General features: G+C 44.0%; 1 protein-coding gene across 2 annotated transcripts in view; it reads left to right on the forward strand.

Moving 5' to 3' along the window:
- Positions 1-19,305, forward strand: part of KIAA1549 — a 148,785-nt gene that overhangs the window by 100,917 nt on the left and 28,563 nt on the right. For both annotated transcript variants that reach the window (XM_082662079.1, XM_082662080.1), the window contains exons 14-17: positions 5,592-5,788; positions 8,426-8,649; positions 9,594-9,747; positions 15,605-15,922. In XM_082662079.1, the coding sequence (XP_082518205.1) occupies positions 5,592-5,788; positions 8,426-8,649; positions 9,594-9,747; positions 15,605-15,922 (893 nt within the window). The remainder of the gene's footprint in view (positions 1-5,591; positions 5,789-8,425; positions 8,650-9,593; positions 9,748-15,604; positions 15,923-19,305) is intronic.

Below are 19,305 nucleotides of genomic sequence, written 5' to 3' on the forward strand. Positions count from 1 at the left end.
GGTCTCAAATCCATTTTGAGTTTATTTAGGTGTATGGTGTTAGGGAGAGTTCTAATTTCATTCTTTTACATGTAGCCGTCTAGTTTTCCCAGCATCACTTATTGAAGAGACTGTCTTTTCTCCATTGTATATCCTTGCCTCCTTTGTCATAGATAGTTGACCATAGGTGCATGAGTTTATCTCTGGGCTTTCTATCTTGTTCCATTGATCTATGTTTCTGTTTTTGTGCCAGTACCATATTGTCTTGATTACTGTAGCTTTATAGTATAGTCTAAAGTCAGGGAGTCTGATTCCTCCAGCTCCGTTTCTTTCCCTCAAGACTGCTTTGGCTGTTGGGGGTCTTTGGTGTCTCCATACAAATTTTAAGATTTTTTGTTCTAGTTCCATAAAAAATGCCATTGGTAGTTTGATAGGGATTGCACTGAATCTGTAGATTGCTTTGCGTAGTATAGTCATTTTCACAATATTGATTCTTCCAATCCAACAACATGGTATATATCTCCATCTGTTGGTATCATCTTTAATTCCTTTCATCAGTGTCTGACAGTGTTGTGCATACAGGTCTTTTGTCTCCCTAGGTAGCTTTGTTCCTAGGTATTTTATTTTTTTTGTTGCAATGGTAACATGGTAATGTTAAATGGTAATGGTAAATGGGATTGTTTCCTTAATTTCTCTTTCAGATTTTTCATCATTAGAGTATAGGAATGCAAGAGATTTCTGTGCATTAATCTTGTATCCTGCAACTTTACCAAATTCATTGATTAGCTCCAGTAGTTTTCTGGTGGCATCTTTAGGATTCTCTGTGTATGGTATCATGTCATCTGCAAACAGTGACAGTTTTACTTCTTCTTTTCCAATTTGTATTCCTTTTATTTCTTTTTCTTCTCTGATTGCCATGGCTAGGACTTCCAAAACTATGTTGAATAATAGTGGTGAGAGTGGACATCCTTGTCTTGTTCCTGACATTAGAGGAAATGCTTTCAATTTTTCACCATTGAGAATGATGTTTGCTGTGGGTTTGTCGTATATGGCCTTTATTATGTTGTGGTAGGTTCCCTCTATGCCCACTTTCTGGAGAGTTTTTATCGTAAATGGTGTTGAATTTTGTCAAAAGCTTTTTCTGCATCTGTTGAGATGATCATATGGTTTTTATTCTTCAGTTTGTTAATATGGTGTATCACATTGATTGATTTGCATATATTGAAGAATCCGCACCCCTGGGATAAATCCCACTTGATCATGGTGTATGATGCTTTTAATGTGTTGTTGGATTCTGTTTGCTAGTATTTTGTTGAGGATTTTTGCATCTATATTCATCAGTGATATTGGTCTGTAATTTTCTTTTTTTTATCTGGTTTTGGTATCAGGGTGACGGTGGCCTCATAGAATGAGTTTGGGAATGTTCCTTCCTCTGCAATGTTTTGGAAGAGTTTGAGAAGGATGGGTGTTAGGTCTTCTCTAAATGTTTGATAAAATTCACCTGTGAAGCCATCTGGTCCTGGACTTTTGTTTGTTGGAAGCTTTTCAATGACAGTTTCAATTTCATTACTTGTGATTGGTCTGTATTTTCTGTTTCTTCCTGGTTCAGCCTTGGAAGGTTATACCTTTCTACGAATTTGTCAATTTCTTCCAGGTTGTCCATTTTATTGGCATAGAGTTGCTTGTAGTAGTCTCTTAGGATGCTTTGTATTTCTGCGGTGTCTGTTGTAAGTTCTCCTTTTTCATTTCTAATTTTATTGATTTTAGTCATCTCCCTCTTTTTCTTGATGAGTCTGGTTAATGATTTATCAATTTTGTTTATCTTCTCAAAGAACCAGCTTTTAGTTTTATTGATCTTTGCTATTGTTTTCTTTGTTTCTATTTCATCTATTTCTGCTCTGATCTTTATGATTTCTTTCCTTCTGCTAACTTTGAGTTTTGTTTGTTCTTCTCTCTCTGGTTCCTTTAGGTGTAAGGTTAGATTGTTTATTTGAGATTTTTCTTATTCCTTGCGGTGGGCTTGTATAGCTATAAACTTCCCTCTTAGAACTGCTTTTGCTGCATCCCATAGGTTTCGGATTGTCGTGTTTTCATTGTCTATTGTCTCTAGGTATTTTTTGATTTCCTCTTTGGTTTCTTCAGTGATCTCTTGGTTATTTAGTAACGTATTGTTCAGCCTCCATGTATTTGTGTTTTCTACGTTTTTGTTCCTGTAATTCATTTCTAATCTCATAGCGTTGTGGTCAGAAAAGATTCTTGATATGATTTCAGTTTTCTTAAATTTACTGAGGCTTGATTTGTGACCCAAGATGTGATCTATCCTGGAGAATGTTCCGTGTGCACTTGAGAAGAAAGTGTAATCTGCTGTTTTTGGATGGAATGTCCTATAAATATCAATTAAATCTATCTGGTCTGTTGTGTCATTTAAAACTTCTGTTTCCTTATTTATTTTCATTTTGGATGATCTGTCCCTTGGTGTAAGGGAGGTGTTAAAGTCCACCACTATTATTGTGTTACTGTCGATTTCCTATTTTATAGCTGTTAGCATTTGCCTTATGTGTTGAGGTGCTCCTATGTTGGGTACATATATATTTATAATTGTTATATCTTCTTCTTGGATTGATCCCTTGATCATTATGTAGTATCCTTCCCTGTCTCTTGTAACATGCTTTATTTTAAAGTCTATTTTATCTGATATGAGTATTGCTACTGTAGCTTCCTTTTGATTTCCATTTGCATGGAATATCTTTTTCCGTCCCCTCACTTTCAGTCTGTATGTGTCCCTAGGTCTGAAGTGGGTCTCTTGTAGACAGCATATATATGGGTGTTGTTTTTATATTCATTCAGCAAGCCTGTGTCTTTTGGTTGGAGCATTTAATCTATTCAAGTTTAAGGTAATTATCGATATGTATGTTCCTATTACCATTTTCTTAATTGTTTTGGGTTTGTTTTTGTAGGTCCTTTTCTTCTCTTGTGTTTCCCACTTTGAAAAGTTCCTTTAGCATTTGTTGTAGAGCTGGTTTGGTGGTGCTGAATTCTCTTAGCTTTCGCTTGTCTGTAAAGCTTTTGATTTCTTCATCGAATCTGATTGAGATCCTTGCCAGGTCGAGTAATCTTGGTTGTAAGTTCTTCCCTTTCATCACTTTAAGTATATCATGCTACTTCCTTCTGGCTTGTAGAGTTTCTGCTGAGAAATCAGCTGTTAACCTTATGGCAGTTCCCTTGTATATTATTTGTCGTTCTTCCCTTGTTGCTTTTAATAATTTTTCTTTGTCTTTAATTTTTACCAATTTGATTACTTTGTGTCTTGGCGTGTTTCTCCTTGGGTTTATCCTATATGGGACTCTGCGCTTCCTGGACTTGGGTGGCTATTTCCTTTCCCGTGTTAGGGAAGTTTTCGACTACAATCTCTTCACATATTTTCTCTGATCCTTTCTCTCTGTCTTCTCCTTCTGGGACCCCTATAATGCGAATGTTGTTGCGTTTAATGTTGTCCCAGAGGTCTCTTAGGCTGTCTTCATTTCTTTTCATTCTTTTTTCTTTGTTCTGCAGCAGTGAATTCCACCATTCTGTCTTCCCAGTCACTTATCCGTTCTTCTGCCTCAATTATTCTGCTATTGATTCCTTCTAGTGTAGTTTTCATTTCAGTTATTGTATTGTTCATCTCTGTTTGTTTGTTCTTTAATTCTTCTGGGTCTTGGTTAAACATTTCTTGCATCTTTTCGATCTTTGCCTCCATTCTTTTTCCAAGGTCCTGGATCATCTTCACTATCATTATTCTGAATTCTTTTTCTGGAAAGTTGCCTATATCCACATCATTTAGTTGTTTTTCTGGGGTTTTATCTTTTTCCTTCATCTGGTACATAGCCCTCTGCCTTTTCATCTTGTCTGTCTTTCTGTGAATGTGGTTTTTGTTCCACAGGCTGCAGAATTGTAGTTTTTGCTTCTGTTGTCCGCCCTCTTGCTCAACACGTTTTTTACACTGAGGGGAAACCTGTATATTTTTCACTTATGCTCGAGGTTTCAAAACTTAGGCTTTTGTTTAAAAATAGTTTTGGCATGCCTTCACTTCTTCTCTTGGCCTGTTGGCCATTTATTTTCAAGCAGTGTCCAGAGTGTCTAGAGGTGACCTGTGGCTTAGAGGGAGGGCATGTGGGATCTTAGTGTGTCTAACTGGAGAGTTCTTTCCATCCATTCAGCCCCTCTTCATCTCTTTCTTTGCCTTTAAAAAAAATTTTTTTTTTTAAATTTTATTTTTGGCTTCATTAGGTCTTCGTTGCTGCGCGCGGGCTTTCTCTAGCTGCAGCGAGCGGGGGCTACTCTTCGTTGTGGTGCGTGGGCTTCACACTGCAGTGGCTTCTCGTTGCGGGGCACGGGCTCTAGGCGTGTTGGCTTCAGTAATTGGGGCACGCGGGCTCAGTAATTGTGGCACGTGGGCTCAGTAGTTGTGGTGCACGGGCCTAGTTGCTCCGCGGCATGTGGGATCTTCCCCAACTAGGACTCGAACCCGTGTCCCCTGCACTGGCAGGCAGAATCCCAACCCCTGCACCACCAGGGAAGACCCTCTTTGCCTTTTTAAAATTAAAGTTTATTTGGATTATTTCTATTATAAAAGTAATACTGACTAGAGAAAATCCACGTTACAGAAAATACAAGAAATTGGAGAACATTACTCATACCAAGATCCAGTCTCTGTTAAAGTGTTTTTCTATCTTTTTTTCTATACATTTAAATATTTTTCTTTTTTGCAGTTCCGGTTACTTAAAATAATTACCCTTTTAACCATTTTTCAGTGTTCTCTTCATCTGTTTTTTTTTTTGCGGTACGTGGGCCTCTCACTGTTGTGGCGTCTTCCGTTGCGGAGCACAGGCTCCGGGCGCGCAGGCTCAGCGGCCATGGCTCGTGGGCCTAGCCGCTCCGCGGTCTTGGACCGGGGCATGAACCCGTGTCCCCTGCATCAGCAGGCAGACTCTCAACCACTGCGCCACCAGGGAAGCCCCTCTTCATCTGTTTTTAAAGTGGGAACTAATTCCATGCAGGCAGTAGCTTTTTCTTCTCCTGACTCTTCATTTTCTTTCTTCATCAGAACTGAGAAGGCAGAAGCCTTAATCATGCACTGGTACTTGCCAGCAGGTCCACAATCCCCTGGTCTTTTGTTATCTCAACAGTGTAATTGCCTTGCAACTAAATTTATATCACTTCAAATGAGCATGGACATTCAGAGCTGCCATAAGTGTTGTCCTCCAAGTTCTGTAAATTGCTACTGGCCTACCCACGTCAGGCTTCTCCTGTCCTTTACCCTGTCTTACTGAAGACTTTGAAACACCTTTAGACAAAACAGGGCCACTTGGGGCACATAATGTCGTAGTGATTTTCATATCTTGCCTATGGATATTTGTAATTTTTAATGAGACTGAAGGAGACACTACTTATCCCAGACAATTTAAGTTCGAATAGTGACATTTCAAGTACTCTGCCTTGGAGTTGGGGATGTGTTTTTGGTCAGGGGCCCATCTGACGATTCTTTAAGAAATCCCTAATTGTGATGATTTGCTCTTTCTTTACAATGACTTTATTTCTTAATTTTTCTTTTCCTTCTGTTCCAGGGGCAGCACCCAGCTCGGGGAATGAGCAGCATTCGTCAGCCTCCATCTTTGAGCATGTGGACAGGATCTCCCGCTCCTCGGAGGCCAGTCGGCGGGTCCCCAATAAGATTCAGCTGATCGCCATGCAGCCCATCCCGGCACCCCCAGTTCCACACCCCATCCTGGCCGACCGAGTGGCCGAAACCAACAAAATTAACAAAGAGGTATTTGGTTTTATGAAAAAGTACATTAATAAAAAAAGAAAAACCTTACATTCTCATTTGGTCACTGCTTAAAAATGAAGTTAGTGTCAAAAATATGAGCTAAAGTTAGGAGCTGCTCACAGATGTTCTTAATTTAAAATCTGGTACTCAGTGTTTTTAGATCACATACCATTCAAGGACACTAGTAGGCACACTGGTGGATGTGCAGATTAAAGACCAGGGGTGGCTATCCTGAGAAAGTCCGCCTTAGCCCGTGGCTGGGGTTTGGGGATTTGGATCTTGGAAAGATTCCCACCGTTCCCAGAATGGAGTGGCTCGCTGTGCCTAAACTGTTTGTACAAGCAACATGATTTTTGCTGAGCGACTCTTTCTTCTGGGAGTCTGGAATTTTGGTACATGCTAGGCAGAGGGTGCCTATGTGACCGGCCTCCAGTAAACATCCTGGGCATTGAGTCTCTAATGAGCTTCCCTGGTAGACGTGTCGCATGCGTTGTCACAACTCATTGCTGGAGGAGTTCACATCCTGCGTGACTTTTCTGGGAAAGGACTCTTGGAAGCTGTGCCTGGTTTCCTCCAGACCTCACCCTATGTGCCATTCCTCTATGCTGGTTTTGCTTTGTGTCCTTTTGCTGTAATAAATTGGACTTACATTCTGAGTCCTGAGAGTTCTCCTAGTGAATTGTTGAATGTGGGGTAATCTTGGGACCACAGTAGACTCTGTGATGCCTGATAGATCTGCTCTGGCCCCAAACATCTAAGTAAGTCTTGGGAAGAAACTGTATTTCCAGTGACTCCTGGAACAGTGAGATAGATCTGCTTTCCTCCTAAGATTTGGGGAACCAGAAGGCCGGGTCACGTCACTGTTAACTTGAACTTGAGGAGTTTGGCCTGGTCTGGACCATGAGTGGAATGAATGCTGTTTAGGGTCACACACATGGTGGCATCATGACTGTCAGTTTCTTGCCTCTAAGAAATACCTGCTGCTGTTGTGAGTTCTGCCAGGTGAACTAATAATTGATGCAATTCAATCCTTAAAGTGGATCATCTTACAGAAGTCTTAGCAAGAGTTCTTACACATTCTCCTCTCCACACCTCATTGGCTCCTTGCCAAGGCCATGACCAGAAGAACGTGTGTCATGGGTTCAAGGTGACACATGCTGTCCCTTCTCACTGATGCTCAGGAGCCCTGACCCTGCATGACCCCGGTCCTAGCCTAGACCTATGACCCCATCAGTCCTGTGTGTTGCATGTGCCTCACATGGCCATGAGTAAGCACCCTGGAGTAGGTTCTCCGTGTGGCCAAAAAAAGAAGAGAATAAGCTCACCAGGCCTCACAACTGGATAGCACTCATCGCCACTTTTTTCTTTTACTATCTTTAAAATGTATTTGATGCATGCATATGGTATAGGAAACATATATATTGATTATAAAGCATAAAGTGAAAGCCCAACTTAAGAACAAGAGCATTATCAGTACTGGTGCACCTACCGGTAGGCTCCATACATCTCAGTGGAAATGTTTTCTTTTTAGGAGGTTCTGGTGCACATTCCTAGCATGTCTTGGTCCTCCTGTGGGGACCTCACATATTTTAAAGAACAGTTAGATCCTGATAGAGTAAGAGGGGCTTCCTGAATCATCCTGCTGGGAAGTTGTCAAGAATCTCATCCACCTGCCCCTCCCTCAAGCCGTCGCAAGGAGCACGTGGCTCCCCGTCCACTGTGGCGTGGCCAGGAGCGTCCCACCTTGTCTTAGACGTTGCTCCTGCTCTCTTCTCCCAGTCGGATGCCTAGTTTGGTTTCCCTTTTTCCCTCTGTCTCCATCTCGCTTGCTGTTAAGTCCTCTGAAGCTGGGCTAAGGGCTTAGAAAACCAGGGGAGGCACCTCCATGAAGGAAAGCATTCCCCGTCTGCTCTCCCTGATAGCTCAGCCGACCTGCCGCTCCCGGAGCTGTGGCCTCGTTCCCCCAGACCTGCGTCTGCATTCCTGCTTCTGGCCCTCAGCACCTTGGTGCCTTCCCTGCACACCCTCTGCCCACTTCCCTCCCTCCCCTGCTTCAGAACCAGCCGGCTCTTGGAGACCTAGTTCATGCCCCTTGTAGCCAGCGAGGATGTGTTTCCATACGTGTCGATTTTCCACTTTGAGGAGGGGTGTCTCATGGCTGGGGGCTTGTTTTGGTAACACTAAGCATCATTAGTAAATGGGTATTTTATTGTATAATGCAAATATCTTCTTTCACTCTGTCTTAATTTAAAAATCTCTAAAGTAGTGATATTATTGGGTATGGAAAATATTTACTCTCTTCTCGGGTCGTATGACATATAGTTGTCACTGTCTCTCAGTATCTTCAAAGTTGCCACTGGCCTGTTTCCCGGGTTTGAGTTCTTTTGCCCTGTTTGGGGGCCGATACCACGGCTTCCCGCGTCCCACCCACCACGTGGAGTGTGGGGATACAGCTCCGGATGATGGAGGTTCCCCACGCCCCGTGTGGGTGTGCCTATCCCTGTCACCCCTTCGGGGCCTCGTGGGAGCCTAGGACAGCCGGGGGCGGGTGGAGGAGAGTCGCAGGAAGGCCTCCCAGCTGCTTTCTCTGCGTGGTCCCAGAGACCGTCAGAACGTTCCGTCTGTCTCGTTTCCCAGATCCAGACAGCGCTGCGGCACAAGTCGGAGATCGAGCACCATCGGAACAAGATCCGGCTCCGCGCCAAGCGCCGCGGGCACTACGAGTTCCCGGTGCTGGACGAGCTGTCGTCGGGAGACACGCGGGAGCGGCACCGCGTGTACCGCAGGGCGCAGATGCAGATAGACAAGATCCTGGACCCCACGGCCAGCGTGCCCTCTGTGTTCATAGAGCCCAGGAAGAGGTGGGCCCCGAGCCGGGCCGGAGGCCCCTGCTGCAGGGCTACAATGGCTCGGCTGTGGAGGGGGCGGGGAGAAGTCTCTGCAAGCGACTCCAGGCTGGGTAGGCTGGGAGGCTGCCATCCCACCTGGAGGTCACCTGTGGTGAAGGCTGCATTCATTCCACCCCAGTGGCCCCGGAGCACCTCCCTGGGTATCGTGTCTCCTGGAATTCAGACTTCTGAAAAGGTGGCGCCGTCCTTCTCAGAGGGCTCCAGGGCTCCCTCTCCCTGCCTCTCTTCTTCAGCTCTCACCCCCAGCATCTCCACCCCCCGTGCTTGGTCACCAGTTCGGCCGGGCGCACAGCCGCTCTCAGAGTCTCGGTCTCTTGGTCTCCCAGGCCCTTGCCCCCTAATGCAGAGGCATTTTGTGTAAGATCAGCTCTCGTTTGTGTCTTGCTCTGCTCACACCTGTGCTGGCTTGGGCTGCCTGCCGGGTGGACCCTGGACTCCTGTACCTAGCGGGGCACTGCCTTTCACCCAGCTGCTCCCCCCTCCGCCCAGCAGCACAGAGGAACTGCCGCCCCCTAGGCGGTGGCCTCATTGCCCCCCAAACATTCATCTGCATTCCTGTTTCTGGCCCTCCACACGGTCCTGCCTGCACCTCACACTTGCCCCACTTCCCTGCCCGTCCGCAGATCCTACTCATTTTTTAAGACCTCGATCAGGCCACAGGTAGCCAGCGGTGATACTATTCTCTGTTGTTCCGTGTGTTTAGTATAGTCTGCCCCAGTGGACTGTGAGCTTTCTTAGAGCAGAGACTGTGTCTTACACATTGTTTGCATCCTGTGGGGTGTTTACCACAGGGGCTAGCAGGTCCTAGGTACGCAGAAAATACTTGGCGTTTAGTTGATGAGCCCATGGCCGGAAGGTTATTTCCTATGAAGATAACCTCTCTTTTCTCCTGGCAGCTCCAGGATAAAACGTTCTCCTAAACCACGCCGGAAACATCAGGTCAATGGCTGCCCCGGAGATGCTGAGAAGGACAGACTTATCACCACAGACAGCGACGGCACTTACAAACGGCCCCCTGGTGTCCACAACTCTGCCTATATTGGTTGCCCGGTGTGTAATGTTGAGCCTTGCTTCTGGTCGCTCTTAGGGAGAGGAGAATGAGCAGTGACGGCTGCTGCCCTGGGTGATGCTGATGCCCAGTAGGGGATGCTCCAGGGCCAGCTAGGTTGTGAGGCGCGTAGGGTGGGGAAGGGAAGGGGTGGGCACTTCCTTTGAAGAAGGACTCGAGTCATACAGACCAAGGGGCTGCTGGGGGAGCCCTCTGGAAACACACTCAGTGTTTTTACTTCCTATTAAGCAAACCCTGTCCTCTCAGGCTTCAGAATGGCAACTTCTCGAGGTTAATTGGAAAACAGAGAGAAGCGTCCAGAAAGTTTCTTTTTTCTTCCCTTCATCAGAGAGTTGTTTGGGTTTCATGGTGGTAGGAGGGACATTTAGGGTTTTGTCCCATCGTCTGTTCTTGGAGTGCTAAGAGGATATTACATTTGCTAATATATATATATATCTAGTTTTAAAGGAAGAAAGAGCTTAATGGAAATTAAGAAATAGGGAGTTAAACAATTTTTTCCAAAGGAAAGGGGCACAGAGTTGCTTGTAGTGTTAAAGCAGACGTTGACAGCATTAAGACACATACAGACCCCACTGAGCAGGGAAGAAAGGGCCAGCCTCCCCAAGGGGCCGTGAGAAATACAGACACAAAGACACCCCAAGACAGAGCAGGAGCCCCACGTTCCCAGTGTGTCTGGCAGCACCCGGACACAAAGTGCACGTCTGTAGCCCTGTGCCAGGGTGATGCCCTTTCTCGTTGCACAAGACCACCTTTCTCCTTCTGGAGACAAAGTTACAGACCCATCCTTTTTAGAGAGAAATTAGCCAAACACATTCTTGGAGAAGGAGTTTGTGATGTACATGATCACTCAGTTAGAGCTTAGGTAACCAGTGATTTCTTATTTGAGTTTTATATTTTATCTCTCAAATTACACAAATAACTAACACTGAGAGGCACTAAACAGAATTACACATATGTGCCAAATACCATACTGACATTGGGGCTAAATATAACTGTCGTGATCATCTGAAAGAACCAGGGTTTCCCTTTGGAACTTGCTGTGTTTCTGGTGTCCTGAGACTGACCCTCCCTTCGTAACTGGCTCATGAGGATTGGTGTGATTCCCGTGGGTTGGAATGTCTACGAATTAGGCTGCTTTGCTCCCCAACAGAATGAATGAATCCTTTCTGAAGGCTGTGAATGAATTCCTCAGGTGGGGGAACCTCAGGCAGTTCTCACAGTAGATGGCGCTCCTGAGCCGCTGCCGTGTTTTTGGACAGGTGTTTGGGCGTCTGTGGTGTTTGGCTTGATCTGGGGGGGGCTGTTCCCTTGACTCCCCAGGATGGTCCCCTGGAGCTTTCGTTTTTGTTTCATCCGGGATCTCAGAGATCCTGTTGTGTGAAACCGATGAGCAGAAGAAGGGGGAGCATTTCTTCTTCCCTCTTAGCTTCCAGAGCCCCAGGGCTCCTTCTCTGAGACAAATCTGTAGGAGAGCCTTTGCAGTCCCGCACGTTCTTTTTTCAGTAGCCCTGAGTTCCATCATCCAGTGCCATTGAGTTTTGTGAGGAAATAACCTGTCCTCCCCTTGCCCTCTCAATGACCATAAATCAGGCCTCTTTCATGGTGGCCCAGACTATCCTTCTTCTCCTTGCTTTTTTTCTTAGCAGAAAGCACAGAGGTTCCTCCCTCAGCTGGTGGGAAGAAGCCCTTCCCTGGAGAACACTAACTCAGTCAGCTGCTTCATCCCACATGGCTCCATTTTTCAAAGGTTCCCTAATAAGAAATTCTTCCTCAGATGGACTTTTTACTTTCTCTCCCTAAAAATTCTGAAACATATATATATTTTTTTAATACTTATATTGTATGATTTTTGTTTATTTTTTAATTTTATATTGGAGTATAGTTGATTTACAATATTGTGTTAGTTTCAGGTGTACAGCAAAGTGATTCAGTTATACATATACGTATATCTGTTCTTTTTTTTTTTTTTTTTTTTTTTGCGGTACTCGGGCCCCTCACCGCTGTGGCCTCTCCCGCTGCGGAGCACAGGCTCCAGACGTGCAGGCTCAGCGGCCATGGCTCATGGGCCCAGCCACACCGCGGCATGTGGGATCTTCCCGGACCAGGGCATGAACCCGTGTCCCCTGCATCGGCAGGCGGACTCTCAACCACTGCGCCACCAGGGAAGCCGCATATATCTATTCTTTTTCAGATTTTTTTCCCATATAGGTTATTACAGAAGATGGAGTAGAGTTCCCTGTGCTGTACAGTAGGTCCTTGTTGTATATGTTAATCCCAACCTCCTAATTTATACCTCCCCCCACCTTTCCCCTTTGGTAACCATAAATTTGTTTTCTAAGTCTGTGAGTCCGATGAAACATATACCTTCACAGATAATGCCTTTTTGGGAACTCACCTTTTCTTAGGTAGTATTTCATCTTGAAGATTATACTAGACATACATTTTTTTTTTTTTTTTGCCGTATGCGGGCCTCTCACCGTTGTGGCCTCTCCCGTTGCGGAGCACAGGCTCCGGATGCGCAGGCTCAGCAGCCATGGCTCACGGGCCCAGCCACTCTGCAGCATGTGGGATCTTCCCGGACCGGGGCACGAACCCGTGTCCCCCGCATCGGCAGGCGGACTCTCAACCGCTGCGCCACCAGGGAAGCCCTAGACCTACATGTTTTTGAACTGTCTTGAATTATATGCTTTCGCCTCAAAATATCTTCTTCTTGAGAGCTCTCTTCTCCTGAGGTGAAAGAAATATTTCTGGACTTCTTGTAACTAGGGCTACCATTATAATTCAAGCCTCAGCAAACATTGACCCTCAGGCAAATCCGGCCTGCTGTCTGCTTTTGTAAATAAAGTTTTATTGGAACACAGCCACACCCATCATTTTTGTGTTATCTATGGCTGCTCTTGCTACAGTGGCAGAGTTGAGTAGCTGTATGGCTCACGAAGCCTAAACTATTTACTCTCTGGCCCCTTATGGAAGTTTGTCAATGCTGATATAATTTATTATCCAAGCCAGACACTTGTGAGGGTGAAAGGAGATGCTGTTAATTATCCTGGGACAACAAGCATGAACTGAGCTTGTCCTGGGCCAACCATGGTGCGTGATCACTCTCTTATAATACGAAGGATTGCAAACAGGCACCAGAATACATCGTCACTGATGACTAAAGGTAAAAAAGCTCTCATGTGTTTCTGAGGAGTGATAGGTGAACATGTATCTGTGCAAAGGAAACAAGTTGAATATCAAAGTCAACAAACTTGGGGGCTTCCCCGGTGGCACAGTGGTTAAGAATCTGCCTGCCAACGCAGGGGACACGGGTTCGAGCCCTGGTCTGGGAAGATGCCACGTGCCATGGAGCAGCTAAGCCCGTGCACCACAACTTCTGAACCTGCGCTCTAGAGCCCGCGAGCCACAGCTACTGAAGCCTGTGCGCCTAGAGCCCGTGCTCTGCAATAAGAGAAGCCACCGCGATGAGAAGCCTGCGCACCACAAGGAAGAGTAGCCCCTGCTCACCGCAACTAGAGAAAGCCCGTGCGCAGCAATGAAGACCTGACGCAGCCAAAAATAAGTAAAATAAATTAAAACAAAGTCATCAAACTTGGATTCAAGAGAATGGAATTCAAATTCCAACTCAGGGATCCTGGGTAAATCTCAGCTTCTGAAGATCACAGTTATTCATTTCTTATTAAGTACCATCTACATGTGAAACACTGTGTTGGATGTTGGGACATAGGAAAATGAACAAGACCTCTTCTTGGCCTGCAGGTTGCTAATAGTCTAGCCTGCGAAGTGTGGAGGCAGCAAGAAGACCAGAGAACAGGAAGCTCTGACATCACGGCTCTGTAGTTCTTTGCCTTCTTGGCAGGATTCATGGGATCAGTGAGATTCCAAGAGGACCTCACTTCACACCTTCACAACATGTCTCTCTTGCTGTAAAAGTTAAACCTTCTTTAAAGTTATGACTACTGAGGGTGAGACTGGCAGTGGCTATAGCTCTTAAGGACTCTCTTCAAGTGTATGTAGGGTTTGTCCCCCACCTTGGAATCTCGGTTTAGGCTGTGGCCACACCGCTGTCTTCCCTGCAGTGCGGTTACCCAGTCAGCTCCTGGAACCACCGTCAGGAACATCGCTTCTGGCTTCGGAGAGACCCTCTTACTTACCAGTAGGATGTTTTAACAGACATGCTTATCCTCTTCTCCATGAAGTGTTGTTTCTACTGACTACATTCTTCCGCACCTGCTCCTCGAGAAAACCGAGAACGGAAGAAGGGCATGAGTGTGGGCCGTTTTTTGCACCTTGTAAGGAGAGGAACACAGAGTCTTGCCAATGCTACGTCATAAACCAGAGACATTTGGGGCCCCGAATCCTTATCTTGATGACTAAGTCATTTAGTAGAACTTTACTGGGATATTGTGTTTCGGAGAAACAGTCTCACAGGACTAAGTGTGTATTGTACCTTGGAGTGAGACCGTCCACTCGCTGTTGTGAAGGGCAGAGCACCTGCCCATCTCAGGGGGGCAGTCTCTACCAAATGGCACTTGTTTCTGTCGAGGGTGAGGGCCCAGTGATGCCAGGGCTTCCAGGTCTGCCAAGAGAATCCAGAACTCTTTGAGTTTTAGTAGGAAATTTTCAGATTTTTAAAATATTGCCCATCTATTTTTTAAAGACTGGTGTGGGCTAAGCAAAACAGGTCTGTGAGCTGTTGGTGGGTTTGCCAGTACGTTATCTGGTTTTCTTTCTGTTTGGAGTTAAGCAGCTGCTGCTGTTAAGTGTTTGACACTGGTGTGAATAATAACAGATCATTGCTGGACAGACCATAGTCATTACAAAGCATTTTAGGCAGTTGGCTAAGAGGAAGGACGTGTCTCTGCAAGAGAGATTTTCTTTGTAAGAGACTCACTGATCCAAAGCGATATGGGAACGCCTTCCTTTGGGCCTCATGTAGAGTGACCCAACGAGGGGTCACCAGCCCCTCGAGCAGAACCTCTTCTCTTTTCAGTGTGTCCGTTGTAGTCATTGTGTTGTTTGGGCTTCTGGGGCCACTGAGACCAGGAAGGCCTCTTCTTCCATTGGTTCCTTGTTTTGTTTCTTACAGTTTACCGAGTATATATTATGACAACATTTGGCTCAGAAGGTAGTATCAGGAAATAAGATTTTTAAAAAATCTTAATTGTTACTTATGTCCCTGCCTCTTTGACAGTGGGTATAGAATATAATTTAAGCTTTTCTTGTTGACTCATGTTATCCAGGGATACCACCATTTAAAAGAAGTTAGTTTCTGAACAAATAATTGACACTATTTACTGTTTGTAAAGAGTTGTCGTAATAGGTATTAAAATGGTTTATACACACGTAGTTGTAATATTGTGGTGCCTTTGAACTCTTCTGCGGGTGTATAGGGCGAATACACCTATACAACAATAGGTGTATTCTTCCTATTTTTAATAGTCAATAGACTGCTTTAGTTTTGGGTTTCTGTATCTAGGGAAAGTCAACTAGGTATTTTAATATATAGACTCTGACACACCATTTTTGGTTGCTAGGGGCTTTCAGGAAAACACGTGCACTTCCAGGTACTGAGATACATTTCAGGGAGTTGATTGAGTTTTGCTGGACAAATGACTGTGGAATCATTTTACTTTTTTATTTCTTCTGATTCAAACTTTTTGCCTCCAGGAAAGGTAATGCACATTCCTCAGCTGTGATTTGAAAAATTCTTATGGTAAACCCATCCCTCAATGTCAGTGAAAATTGTTAAATTCTTTTTTAGTCCTAGAGTTTTGTTTTGGGGTCTCCACAGAAGCTCGTGTCTGATTCTTCACTTTGCTGTTTCCCCCACTGTAGTCTGATCCCGACCTCCCAGCAGAGGTGCAGACGCCGTCTTCAGCTGAGCTGGGGAGGTATCCAGGCCTGCCCTTCCCGGCCTCCCAGTACATCCCGCCCCAGCCGTCCATCGAGGAGGCGCGGCAGACCATGCACTCCCTCCTGGATGACGCTTTTGCCCTCGTGGCCCCCAGCAGCCAGCCCCCTAACACTGCAGCTGCAGGCCCTGGGGTCCCAGCCGGCCTGCCTGTGAACAGCACCCCTTCCCGGGAAGAGAGACGAGCCACCCAGTGGGGGTCCTTCTACAGCCCAGCTCAGACGGCCAACAACCCATGCAGTGTAAGTGTGGACCTTCTAGAATTCTCTTATGGGCAAGATGTCGGAGCTTTGTTGCCTGACTGCCTCGTTTTCAGGATCCCTGCAATACTCTTGTTGGATTTGATTGGAATTAAAGCTTGGATGATGAGTCTTAGTTTTTATTATCTTCTAGGTTAATACTCAGTGTTGAAAGCATTCTTTTGTGCAACTCAGGTGTTTTGTGGAGGTATCTTCCTGAGCTCCCTTTGTTATCATGAAATAATAGGAGGAGTATGTGTCAAAATATATTCTCATTGATGTCTCCATAAGAGGTACAGTTAAGAATGTACTAGAATCATTAAGTTTCTTTGTGTAGGCCACCTGGGACTGAAGAGGTGAGGTGAGGGTCTGGGTGTAGGCAGCTAGTCCACAAGTAGCCAAGCAGTTCTTTTCAAATACCAGATTTCCATCTTGGGAGTTGACATTTCAGTGTTTCATCTGTCTTTGTGATCCTTTATTTTTTTCATATTCAGTCAGACCTTTCAAATGTACCTTCTCAAGTCACGGAGAAGAAGTAGAACTCAAGGATGTAGCATTAAATATTATTTTTTGCTAATTTCAGATTAAACAATCAGACTGAAACATTTGACTCTGGAAAGATGTTAATAGGTTACAATTTAAATTTCTTCTTCAAGGAGTGTTTATACAGGGTTCCTCTAATTTTGTTAATCATATTAAGGTTAAATTGGGTGGTAATAAACATATGTTAAAAGAATTTTCATCTCTGAAATTGGTATGAATTTTGAAAGTATGCTCTTCTCAATAGATTGTTTCCTTCAAGACATGGTGGGCCTGAGGTATAGATAACGGCTACCATGCAGGGGAAAAATATTCAATCTGGTCATTGTTGTTTTAAATATAAAAATATAGATAGTTTCAACAATAACTATTAAACTACTTCATAATTACAGTTGGTATATAATTGTAACTGGTAGTTTATAATCTTTAAGGAAATGGATGATACTGAACAAAACTCGGTGATGAAATGAATTTGCCTATAGCTGCTGTCTGTTTAAGCTTCTCTCATTTGTTTATTCATTCAAATATATTTATGGAGCACCTACCATGTTCTGGGTGCTCGGGATACAGAGGTGCATGATGACTCCAGCTCTTACGTCCCAGTGCGGGTATGTGGACAGTTGAAGCAGTAACTTCGTACAGCACAGTGTGGCAGGTGTCATGGCAAGAGGAAAGTATGTGGGGGGAGCCCTTGACTGAAAGTGCTTGGGAAGGATTTTATAGACAAAACGAAATCTAAGTGGAAGTCTGAGGGTCATTAGTGGTTATCAATTAAAGAAGAATATTTCAGGTAGTGGGGAAGCTATCAGAGACACAGAAGTGAAAGTGTCTGGTACAGACTCCCTCTTCTGGACAAGACGGAGGAAAGCATCTAGATTTACCTTCTCTCCAGAAACAACTAAAGTAACTGAACAAAATATATGGGTTTTCACAACGTTGGACGTTAGAGATGAGTAGAACCCTACAGTCACCCCAACTGTCTTGAGAGAGTTTCTAGTCTTGAGAGAGTTTCTAGCTACGGTGCAGGGTGGAAGACCCCAGGCAGAGCTCAGTGGTCTCCCTGAGTTGAGAAAACAAGAGTTGAGAGTCTGGGGAGGAAAAGGCAGCTAGAGTTCACAATAGACAGTGCAGGAAAGCAGAGAGATGCACAGAGGGATAATTCCAGAGAGCTGCATGGAATCTTCACTTGAGTACTGACCAGTTTTAAGTACAGAACTACTCCCAAAAGATTAGTGGGAACAATCCTCAGAGCTCACATAAGCGTGGGAATATGTTCCTGCTGTGGACTGAATTGTATTTCCCCCAAGTTTGTATGTTGAAGCCTAAACCCCCATGCGAATATATTGGAGATAGAGTCCTGAAGGAGGAAATTAAGGTTAAATGAGGTCATAAGGTTGGAACCTTGATCTGATAGAACTGATGCCCTTAGAAGAAGAGAAAGAGACGCCAGAGCTCTCTCTCCACCATATGAGAACACAAGAAGGCAGCTGTCCATAAACCAGGAAGAGAACTCTCACCAACAACTGAACCCTGCTGGAAACTTGATTGTGGATTTTCCAGCCTCCAGAACTGTGAAAAAGTAAATTTCTGTTATTTAAGCCACCCAATCTGTGATATTTTGTTATGGCAGCCTGAGATGACTAATACAGTTTCTTTTGTACCAGTGTGAAAGACCTCATAATTCATGGAGCCTCGATTAGAGTACTCAGAGCTGCTCTCATTCTACCTAACACAGAAAAAAAGTAAGACCTGAACCTGAACAAAGCTCAAGAATATTTATAAAGAAAACCAAAACTATACAGTATCCAGCAAGGTCAACTTAATACTCAAAATCTGGCATCCAATCAAACTAACCAGACCAGCAGAGAAGCAAGAAAATGGCATAGATGGTAGCATTAGTAGACAGAGATATTAAAAGAATTATAATGGAGTTCTGTATGTTCAAGAAACTAGAGGAAAGAGTGAACATATTAGTTAGAAGCATTGAAAATATTAAAGGATACAAATCAAATTTTGAAATGAAAACTATAATGTCTGAGATGAAAAATATGTACTGGATGGGATAAATGGCAGATTAGATTTGCAGAAGAAAAGATTAGTAAGCCTGAATGCATAGTAATAAAGACTATACAACATGAAACAAAGAGAGTAAGTATTAGACTAAAAGATGAATAGCTCATTAGTGAGCTGTGGGACAACTTTAAGTAGACTAATATACATGTAATTGGAGTTCTTGAAGGAGCAGAGAGGGTGTCAGAAAGAAATAAAGGAATAATTTTTTCTGAATTTGATTTAAACTGTAAATCTGCAGATCCACAAATTTGATGAACCATATGCACAAGAAATATGAGGAAAACGATACCAAAAATACGATGAAATTGCTTAAAATAAGTGATAAAGATATTTAAATTATCCAGAGAAAAAGGGCAGATAACATACAGTGGAACAAAAGTAAGGATGACAGCAGAATTCTCATTGTCCAGAAAACAGTGGAACAAATATTTAAAGAACTGAAAGAAAAAACTGTCAACCTAGAATTCTATATCCAGTGAAGACCTCTTTTAAAAACTAAGGTGAAATAAAACCTTTTTCAGACACACAAAAGCTGAAAGAATGCATCACTGGCAGACCTGCTTTACAAGCAATGTTACAGAAAGTCCTTTAGGCAGAAGTAAAATATACCAGATAAAGATCTGGACCTTCATAAATGAATGAAAAGCACTAGAAATGTAAATATGTGGGTAATCGTAGGAAACTTTTTTCTTCATTATTTAAATCTTTTAAAAAGGTAATTGACTGTTTAAAGCAAAGTAGTAACAAAGTATTGTGGGGTAGAAGTAAAATGT

This window comes from Grampus griseus (assembly GCF_964374135.1).
Source record: "Grampus griseus genome assembly, chromosome: 9".
NCBI classification, from domain to species: Eukaryota; Metazoa; Chordata; class Mammalia; order Artiodactyla; family Delphinidae; genus Grampus; species Grampus griseus.